General features: G+C 43.7%; 1 protein-coding gene and 1 pseudogene across 4 annotated transcripts; one reads left to right on the top strand and one right to left on the bottom strand.

Annotated features, from left to right (window-relative positions):
- The first annotated feature begins 94 nt into the window (after positions 1–94).
- LOC103867077 (calmodulin binding protein PICBP) lies at positions 95–2073 on the top strand. Of its 4 annotated transcripts, XM_033292259.1 has the most exons (3): positions 95–1001; positions 1062–1135; positions 1166–2073. In XM_033292259.1, exons 1-3 carry the CDS (start codon positions 232–234, stop codon positions 1807–1809), a joined length of 1488 nt encoding a protein of 495 aa, XP_033148150.1. In that variant the 5' UTR covers positions 95–231; the 3' UTR covers positions 1810–2073. The 4 variants fall into 4 exon arrangements, with proteins under 4 accessions (XP_033148150.1, XP_033148149.1, XP_033148148.1 ...); XM_033292258.1 differs by having other exon boundaries at positions 98–1001; positions 1062–2073; XM_033292257.1 differs by having other exon boundaries at positions 98–1135.
- Positions 1877–10293, bottom strand: LOC103867076 (annotated as a pseudogene).
- Positions 10294–10796: the final 503 nt, after the last annotated feature.

Genomic DNA, 10796 nt, shown 5'->3' with positions numbered 1-10796 from the left:
ACCGACCAAAATCAATATCTTTATCAGTGCTTGTCCAAATCACAAAGTTATATTCAAAATATTTCAAGTCTGAACAAAATTCACGTAAAGTTATAAATGCACTAAGACAAAACCGCATACGTATCCTACCATTGAAAAAACAAAAGAGAATCTTACGTTTTTTTCTTCTTTCTTCTTGTGCTGTAAACAAACAATAGCTTTGTCTTCAGGCAAAGCAAAGACTTTGAGAAGATGGTTCAGAGGAAGACTTGTCAAGCAACCGAGTCTTATAATCTCCAGCCTGAAACTCGGTTTTGTCAAGAACATGTCAAGAGCCTTGGACCGGAGATGATGACGATGAAGAAGCGGACAAAACCTAAAAGGAAGGTTATAGACAGTTCGGTTTCTCAATCAGGTAAGCCACAAACACCACCAAAGAAACATGATCTAGTTGCTGTTAAAGGGACAGGTATGTCTCCTAATTACATGAAAGGCACCTCTAGTTCTGAGGCAAGGAAGGAGAACAAGAGTAGACTTAATCAGAAGAACCAAACCGGTCTGAAACATGATTCTCGTCATGGAGTTATAAAAGAGAAAAGTATCAAGAAGCCGAGTTCGAGGATGGTTAGGGGTTTGACAAAGGCTCCAAGTTTCAAGAGATGTTCACAGAGAGCTACTTGTTCCTCTACTTTGAAAGACTCCAAGTTTCCAGACTATCTGATGCTTCATCATGATGGAACTGATGATGAAGTTAGTGGAACCTCTGTCTTGAAAGTCTGTCCTTACACGTACTGTTCACTCAACGGCCATCTCCACAAGCAGTATCCTCCTCTCAAAAGCTTTATATCCTCGAGGAGACGGAGTTTGAAGTCTCAGAAGAAAGCTTCTAAGGAAGATGTTGTGGAGATGTATGTTGAGGAGAAGAAAGAGACTATTGAGATTGATGTTGTTACTCAAATCTCAGAAGCTATCTCTGAAGGAGCACCTCGTTCTGAAACCGATTCAGATGATTACTCAGATACTCAAGAGATGGTGAAGTTATCAGAAAGTGATGATGACATGGAGTTAAAAGAATCTGGTATGGAGGATACTTTTGTAGCTGACTTTGTGAAAGAGATCCAAGAGACTCATGAGGCTGATGATTACTACTCTGAAGGTGCTGAAGAGATGGTGAAGACTTCAGAAGGTGAACATGGAACTGAAACAAGACAGTATGATTTGGAGGAGAGTCTAGTTAAAGACTCAGTGAAAGAGACTTCTTGTGAAGTCAATGATGACTCTGATAGTGAAGATATGGTGAGGTTTTTAGAAGGTGATCATGACTTGGAGGAGACTCTATTAGATGACTCAGTGAAAGAGATCCAAGAAAACTCAGAAGCAGATGATGCTAGTGAAGATCACAAAGAGGAGCTTCAAGACCAAACTGAAGAAACTACAAAGATTCCATATAACCGTAAACAAAAGCCATGTAACCAAGAAGAGTCAGATGCCACCATTTCTTGGACTATCACCAAAGGCAAGAAACCTCTGGCAGAGACAGAGGATTTGAGGGAGTTCAACCCAAGAGAACCCAATTACCTTCCAGTTGTAGCTGATGCGGATACTGAAAAGGTTGATCTCAAGCATCAGGACATAGATGAGAGGAGAAACTCAGAGGACTGGATGTTTGATTGTGCTCTGCAGCGTGCTGTTACCAAACTTTCCTCAGCGAGGAAGAGGAAAGTTGCATTGCTTGTGGAGGCATTTGAGACTGTGAAACCTGTTATGCCACGTGGTAGAGAGCCTGCACCGGTTATGAGTTATGGAAGACACCTTCAGACCTGCAATTAACAGAGGTAATCAACTGAATCTCTTATTAAGAAAAACTCAGCTAATAAATCTGATTTGTTGCAAGTTATGGTTATGAAAAAAGTTTAATGGTTTCTGTGTGTGGTAGTAATATGAATGATATGATTCTCCTTAGTCTGTGAGGCGGACTTGGTGTGTGCTTTGGTTTGAGACTAATGTATGAGACGATCTTATGTATTTGTCTAGTAATATGTAACTCTTTGAAACTCTGCATCAATTGAATGTTGTTGTTGTTGGTTGTTATAAGACATTGGCAGTTGTTTTCAGCCTCTAACCATATGATTTAGAACGTTCTGTTACGTAGAACAGACCATTATAAAATTGATAAAACGAAGCACTCAATAAAAATCATCCATAACCATAAGAGAATAGCAAGATTACAAGAGTATGCGAGTATAAAACCAGAAACCTAGGAGGCTAAAATTAATACATATACACACTTGAGCTTATGTCCAGATAACAGCAAAACAAATCAATAAGCTACAGTCGACTCTTAAACACAAACTTCCGTAGCTATTTTAACTAGCAAAGCACTTAGGACTTGGGGACTGAACCTCAATCATTGGTTAGCTTGTTCTCAATTATCAGACAGATATCTTCTAGTACTACATTTAAATCCAAACTACTACAAATATCTAATACGACAAAAAAACAAAGTGATGTCTCAGTACAAGAATTTTTCTGAAAATTTGAATCGTAAACTAAGCAATAGCACCAGCCAGCAAGCAGAACTCAAGATCTCGAAATAAAGACAAAAAAAAAAACAAAAGCAGTTGCAAAGGCACTCAATATTGCATAAATCATACTCAAAGATAGTAGTAAGAACAGTTATTATTCATACGCAGCTACAAGTCTACAAGAAGTGCATTGTAGAGAAATAAAGTCAACCAAAGATGTCCTCTCGATCTCCCTCAGCCATGTCAGCATCCTCCATGTTGCTAAACTCCAAAAAATGAGTAGGTCGATGCTCCACGTCAAAGTACTCCTTCGGGTATCCAAGTCTGACGCTGTACTTCATATCCACCGCATGCTTCGTTCCCATAAAATTATAGTTCCACGATCCGTTTTCAGGAACCATATAAAACCCAAGAAAACGATCACTCAACAGCATCTGAACCTTCTCATAATGCGTGGGAACGTAACCCCGAGGATCGCTTCTCCCGCCTGCGTCCTGGTTGACTCGTCCCCATTCATATCCACTTTGAGTCAGCTTATACGCCGTCAAAGAGCACGAACCCGGAGTAAAACTGCACGTCATGACGATGCATTTTTCTCCATCCCATCCCCTCTTGTTCTTCTCAAAAATCCGGGAATGAGAGACAACATCCTGCGGCGAGAGCTCCGGAAGCTCGTTGGGCTGCGTGTGCAACCACCCCAATGGCTCGAGTTCGTTTAATAAATCATTCTCAGGGAGAGACGACGGCAAGTGAACAGCCTGGGAGCTTCCCCGCTGCGGCACCATCACAACGCAACGAATCTCCTTCACTCGAGGGTTATCCGGAGGGCTGATACCGTACAAGTATCCAGCTATTTGGGTGCGGAGATCCGCTACGCATATGAACCTCTTCAGGAGGTTCTTCGGCATGATGTACGTGTATCCGGACTCGTTTACGTTGTCCGAGTTCACGTAGATGTGGTTGACTCTTAGGTAGAGGTTGGTTGCTGATATTGCACGCACGCGCCAGTCCGTCTTGGAGCTAAACGCTGCTTGCTCGTAGGGGGTGACGGTGGAGACGATGAGCTCGTCTCCATGAACGTTTCTCGTTTTCGTTGTGACTGCGATAACCTGGCTGGCTTGTTTCTCAATCTCAGCTATCTGTTGCCTCTGTTGAGACGGCGGAGTGATCTCAGCTCCTAGAATAATATCTCTCATCTCCGATTGAGTTAGAGCGGAAGTGTTGACGTTGTTTTTCTTCGCATAGTCAGAAAGGATTAAATCTCTTAGTGCTACCTCCACCTTCACCCATTGTTCATCGGTGAGTGATGGCCAGATGTGATGCGGCTCAGTGACAACAGACTTGTCCGGCTTCAACAACATCTTAGCCTTCTCGTTATTCACATGAAGCGCACGTAGGATCAGAATAAGTCTCGAAAAGCAGGTATAAGAAGAAACACTCTTCAACCAATCATCATAGATATTGAACAAAACCATCTTCGGCTCCGTCGCCTTCAGAATCATATCGCCGAACTTCTCAATCTTGAGACAAGCCTGGAACGGAAGCTGAAGCTCGCTTCCCTTGATAACAACGTTTGGGAAGTCAAGCAAGTGAACCTCTAACGGATCCAGCATTCCTTTACGTGTGACAATGATCTGCTTCGGCTGTTCTTCAACAGGTAGAGACCTCACAAGCGCAGCAACCTCTTCAGCAGTTTTCCACTTCGCCAACTGTCCCAAACGCTTCTGACCAGCCCAAACACTCGTGTGGATAACCTTCAAAAACAGCTGTCCAGTTCTCGGATTGAAAACAAAAACCGCACCGTTGATCGGCTTAGTCGTTAGATTCCCCTCGAAAGTCTTGTGAATCGTGACGCGGTAGACATTAGTATCATCAACAAACCACTTAATCTGATTATTGAATATCTCCCCATAGTTTTGAGACGACAAGTACGGCTCCGTGGGCTCGGACGAGTACAACTGCAAACCTTTCCTTATCCTATCCCTCAACGCGTGTAGAGCCGGATTCGCCTTCATAATCTTGTTCATCGCTTGAGTCACAAGAGGCTTCGAACCAGGGAACCAATTACCAAACGCTGAATGCAAGTTATACGCCAGATCAATCCCAATCACTACGCCCGTTGGAGACGGATAGATAGACATGCTATCCGCTGTGTAGTCCATAAACTTTGCCCTGGTGTAACGCTCAATATCGTGGGAGTCGTAATCTCCCCATCGAAGCTGCACATCGATCCAGTACTTGTTATTCGCCTTCTGGTCGAAGGCTTCTTTCGACTCGGCGAGCAGGCTAGGTTTGGACATTGGCCATTTACCGGAAGCGAATAGAAGAACGTCAGCGCAAGAGCTGTTCATCTTGTAACTCTTCCTCGGATGAATCGTCTCCTTCTGGACAGTCTCTATCTCCAAAGCCTCCAGCTCATGGTCCAGCACTTGGCAAAGATCCATGACAACACTCTCGTGGATCTTTTGCCATAAATGAGCACGGAATATCTGAATCAAAGATATCTTCAGCGTAGGAATCTTTCCATGCATGAACACTCCCGTCAGGTCCAACTGCACCTGGAAACCCAAGTAAACATTCGCCCGGTTAATCGTCGGAGACCACCAGAGAGTGAATCTTCTATTCGGAATCTGGTTAAGACCAGACCTCTGCGCGTTCGTCAGCTTCTTGTACTTCATCGACTCCTCGAAACCAGACGCCTTCTCCCAGAAAAGACCCTCCCACGTTGGGAAGTAAGTCCCCTTGAAGAGGGTATGCTCGAGGATACCCTCTACGCCTCCAAGAGCTTGGATAACATCAGTTCGGTAGTTGTTCAAGTTCCACAGCTTCCCGTCATGCCTCTGGTGTGTCCACCAGAATGGGTTTTGTTTCAGGACTTGGTACTGCTTAAACTCGGTCCGCACCCTCCAGCCTTTATCATATGCTAGAGTATGCCTGTCCTTCTGAAACAGTGTGTTGATACGAGGGATCCCTCTATCCCAAGAGTCTTCAAGATCTTCTAATGTAAGACGCCTGTTTTGGGCTTGTGCTTCTTGTCTCTTTAAAGCGTACTCTGCCCACACGCGCTGCGAGTCGATAAACTCGCTTTCCCATGGCTGTATATAACGGTACAAGTTTGGTATGAGCTGGTCTTCCTCGTGGCTCATCCCGCTTCTAAAGTGGGTTACACCAACGTCCGTCTGCTTGCTGTGCTTGAGGTCGCTTTGCGGGATCAAGATATGGCCCATCGACAACATTCCCAGCCCGCCGAGTTCCTTTGGAGCGTAGAAGACAACGGGAGGAAACCGGCTAGGCATCTTTGAGTTCAGCCCTATCTTGATCCTCGTCTGGATTTTGTTCTCACACTTGACGAGAAGATCCAAAAGCTCCTGCGTGTGGACAGTGGCTTCACGGAAGTAAGTCATGAGACCAATCAGAGCTGTGTTCCACTTGTTGACTATCTTGGTGAAAGTTGTTGATCCTGACGACATGAGAATCTGCCTCAAACGATTCTCAAACGCCTTCATGTGCTCATCGTCGACCCGGAGAAACGCAGCCGCAGTCCTCTCCTTGGTCTGTTCATTCTGCAGATTCCACACACCATCTTTAGCATTGCTTTGGGCCGTCCTGATTTTGGGAAGTATCCGAACTTCAAACCCACACATGCTGAAGAGAAGGTTAGGATTATCCTTGCTGTACACAGAGACGAACCCATTCTCCCACTCCAGAGTCGTGATGCTCCGAGGCAGAATGTTCTTAATGCCCCAGAACACGCTTCTACCGAGATTAACATCGTGTTTCATCAGCCTCATTCTCACGTCTCTCGGCCAGCACTTTTTGTTATTGTATCCCACCATGTTCTCATTGTTGGGATCGGGATGCTCAGTGAGATACCGCTGGATAAGATCACGTGCCTCCTCGTGGGTGAATTTAAACACTATATGAACTCTGTCTATGTACCGAGCGTACATCCTTATGGGATGACACGTCTCAACTTTTGTATCACAAAACGTCATAAACTCGTTAGGCGTCTGCGGCGGTCCAGCGATCTCATTAGCTCGAGTCAAACCGAGAAGCAAGAGATCAAGAGACAGTCCGTAAAACTGAACGACAAACGACGCAAACTGAAGTCCTCTGATCAGACCGTGAGAGTTGGTATGACTCATATCCTTGTAAGCCAGAAGCACGTTGTTCTTGGCGCACATGTAATCTGCGAGATTGTGATCAAGAATCAAACGGAGAAGCCTGTTCAACATAGTAATATCAATCTTCTCAAAGAGCTTTTCGAACTTGGTCTGGAGCATCACCACACACTGCCCATCACTCGTGTCCCATACGCCTTGCAAGTTATTGATACCTTGACACCACTTGTAAACCAGAAGCGGCGGCGGCTCAGAGTCCGCCGGCTTGATCCAGTTTGGAAACAAGCCGCGCTTATCAGCCTCGTACCACAAGTATTGATCAAGATAAGCATCTGTAATCTTCTCTAGAGGATCTATCTCGTACACTGGAATCAAGTAGCTGTAGAGATCCATAAACTGTATCCCAACCTCTTTCATGTTACGCTGCGTGAGGAGAAGACGTTTGATACGCGTCAGAGCTTCGTGAGGATTGTCGTAAGCTTGCTCGATCAGACCAAGCTCCTCTCGCTGCTGCTGGTTCAACCTCACAGCACCACCGTATGATTCCTTCAGCCTCTCAAGCGCCAGGATGAGAATCTTCGTGTCGTGTTTGTATGACAGTGGAGGGAACGGAATCGGAGAGAACTTCCTTGACTTCAGCCAATGAAAAGTGGTCGTATGAATCGACACTGCTTCCTCTGAAGTAACGTACGGACCATCTTTCAGATAATTATGCTGCCGTTCCTGTTCCGCCTTTAGCCAAAGACGAGTCAGCCTTCCTAGATTCTTCTTACAAACAGTCTTATCAACTGTAGCTCCTCTTCTGATCCTCTCACGGTTGTAGTGAGCAACGTTCGTCCACCAATCAGCCTTAGACTTAACATAACGAAGAATCATATTCTCAACAGGTACGGGCAAACCAGGGACCTTCCAAGCGATATTAGCTTTCCAGCACCGCCACGCCTCACTAAGGTGTTGTAATATCGTCTTGGCTTTATTCTTCCTGATACCTTCAGGCATTGCATCGAGAACGTCGTGCATAACGGCAGCTCGAAGCTCCAGATCGAAATGGCTTTCGACTCTCTGCTTCGTGACGGTTTTCGCAACTCCTTTCGAGTGACGCCCCTCGAACTGACGGCCGAGAAGGTTCCCTAGCCATCGTTCGAGAAGAGGAACGATTCCTCGTAGGAAAAACAGCCACACCCGGGTCCTTTACCAACGGGACCGGTGTTGAAACGGTAATATATCAAGTGCTTTAAGTCCTTGCACATCCTGATCTGCCTCATGAGTCTGTACTTGTAACGGTACATGCCCGTCAGCTGGCCGACGTGGGAGAAAATATACTGTAGCCCGTCAGCCAGCTGGAAGGCGTCTACGTTACCGAGGCGGAACTGGACGTTTGCATCGACTACAAGCTTCGTCAGGCGGAGGATCTCCCGGCAGAGATGGAAAGCGTTCCCGAAACGAGACTTCTTCCTCTCTTTGGTGGTTAAAGTCTTCATTGGCTTTAAGTTGAAGTTGTAATCGAGATGAAGGTAGTTCAAACCCTTGCGGTGAATCAGCAGGTTCAGCATGTTATGCCCTTGCCGGCAGACTTGTAGACCCGCTTCGACCCAGTCCAGTTCGGTGCTTTGGAAAAACTTTGTAGCCGCGAGAGAGCGGAACAAGTGCTTCTTCTTGTGAGACTTAGGTGGTCTACTGTGCAGGTCGTTCAACACATAGCATTTCAAAAGCTTTTGGTAGCTGACCCGAACTTTAACAGGATAAGACTGAGGACAGTGCTCCTTGAACCACTCTGACACCAGTGGGATATCTTGGGACCGCCGCGTCCTCCCTGACCTCATATTGAAAGGCCGTGGCGCAAACAACAAAGAGATTCCAGCAAATGTAGTGTCGGTATAGAGTTGTGTGTCCTTTAGCAAAGGCTCCACTCCTTCGGGTAACGTAAAATCATCCTCCTCTTCCTCGTCATCATAATCATCATAAACTTTCTTTTTCCGCCTTTCTTTATTGGTATTGCTGCTTATTGGGTGAATCAACGGATCATAATAAAAAGCAGGAAGATCAGGATCCTCGGTCTTTATATACATAACCATAGGGCTGTGATACGCATCTAGTTTAACCTTCCTCGGCCTGTTATTATACAAATGAGGAAAAGCTATTCTGTATTCAGTTCTCAAAGGAGAGCGAATGATAAGCTTCGTGATGTCATTAAACTCATTCCAATCCTCATCCCCTTGGTCCATATCTCGGTACAAAGGCTCAAACTTAGGACCGCCGGGTATGCACATGTTCAAAGCCTTTGCTGTGAAGAAAGACTCCTTGTCAAACAAGTAAAAGTAGTTCCGATCGATTAAATTATCAGACAGCAACTGTCCCGCAAGCCTGTGAAGCGTCGCCATGATGGGAAGCGAGAGATTCCACCTCCTGTAGCTAGGACCGTTGATGAGTTTGGTCTTTACCAACGGCTTGTGGTCGTAAAACCAAGTGTAGACAGGTGAATCCTCCTCCTCGTCTAGCTCCATCTGAATCGGTTCAAGAGGCTCCACGTCAAGCAAGTTATCCGAGTAGTCAAGAGGAGGCTCCTCGTCATCAAACGGAGGAAACCTCATTCTCTTGAAGTGGCGACGGTCCCGCTTCTCCCTCCGCATCATGATCCACATAGTACCCCACTGAGCCATGTAGATAGGCTCCACGACCAACGGGATCTCGTTCACGAACGTGATGGCTCCGGTGACGTGGTACAGAACCTTCACGTCACGGACCTGCTCCCAAGGCATCGGCATGTTCTCAAGGAGCTTGAAGACGGCGTGAGGGACGAACTTGAGTGCTCCTAGGTATACGCGTTTGTCGTGGGTGAATTTCTTCGATGACATGTCGCCGTGGTCCTTGATGATCTTCCTGACGTGCTCAGGGGGCATGTCTTCCTTTTGAGTCTCCACGTGTCCGAACCTCCTCTTGTTGTCTCCATAGCGTTTCGAGTTTAGCTGCGTCCATCTACGAGACTTCTCTTCGAGCATACCATCGTTGTTGCTCGACATGGCTCGTGTTTTCGAATCCAAACGCTGAACAGAGTCGCTTTTTGTTTTTTTCTTTATCAAGGGAAACGAGTAGTAGTTATATACAAAACTCAGAGGCGGTGTGCTTAGGCGGTTATTCAAACGGCATCAGTTATTGGGCCTTTGGTTATGTGATATTTGCGATTTTGCTTGTGTTAATTTTATATAATACATAATATAATTATAAAATTTATAAAAATATAGTATAGACTTTGTATATCTTGTTTTAGAATAAAATTTTAATTAACATTGATTTATAATAATAACATTATACTACTAATTACAAAATTAATTAATGTGTTATTTTATAAAATATTTAAATTTTTAGTAAGATTTTGTCAGATTCTATCTCAACAGATTTTGTAATAATTAAAAAAAAATTCACATTTATAGTTAGTTTATTATTTTTAATATAAATAATCAAATATGTCATATTAACTAATTCTTTAAGTGGTTTTATTATGACTTGTTAATAGTAGATAAGAATATGACCATAAATTAATAGATTAGATCTTTGGAATCGGAGTCCTATCCATAACTCTTACTAAATTTTATTAGAATTTTGAAACCGTGTTTAGCTGTACAGCCATAACTTCAATTTTAGGCATGGGATCACTTTATCCCGATTCGAAAATCCGAATCAGAACGATCCGAAAATATCTGATTCGAAACCGAACCGAAAATTTATAAGTTTCTAGTTGGGTTCAAATTTCTCTATATAAAAGAACTAGAACCCAAAAGAACCGACTTGAATAGATCTAAACCCGAAAAGAACCGATCCGAATAGAACCAACCCGATAAGAACCGATTCATACCCGAGTTAAAAACAAGAAATTCTAAACTATGATTTCATGTGTTCTATTTTCTATATTTTAGTTTATGATTTAGTTGAATTTTTTTTTATTAACAATCTTTTATTATTTTTATAATATTTTCAAGTAATATGAAATTTTAAATGTCGAATTTAGAGTTTAAAAATGTTTAATATCAATTCTTAATAGTTTAGTTTTAGTTATTTTGAAATTTTCTGATAAATATGATGAATTTTGACTAAATTTTGATAGAATTCAGATATTTAGTATCTTTTTCGTATAACCCGACCCGGATCTGATACGGTTCCAAAAAATACATGT

This window comes from Brassica rapa, chromosome A05 (genome assembly GCF_000309985.2).
Source record: "Brassica rapa cultivar Chiifu-401-42 chromosome A05, CAAS_Brap_v3.01, whole genome shotgun sequence".
Taxonomy (NCBI): domain Eukaryota; kingdom Viridiplantae; phylum Streptophyta; class Magnoliopsida; order Brassicales; family Brassicaceae; genus Brassica; species Brassica rapa.
The sequence above is the reverse complement of the archived record's forward strand: the minus strand, read 5'-3'. Positions and strand labels throughout refer to the sequence as shown.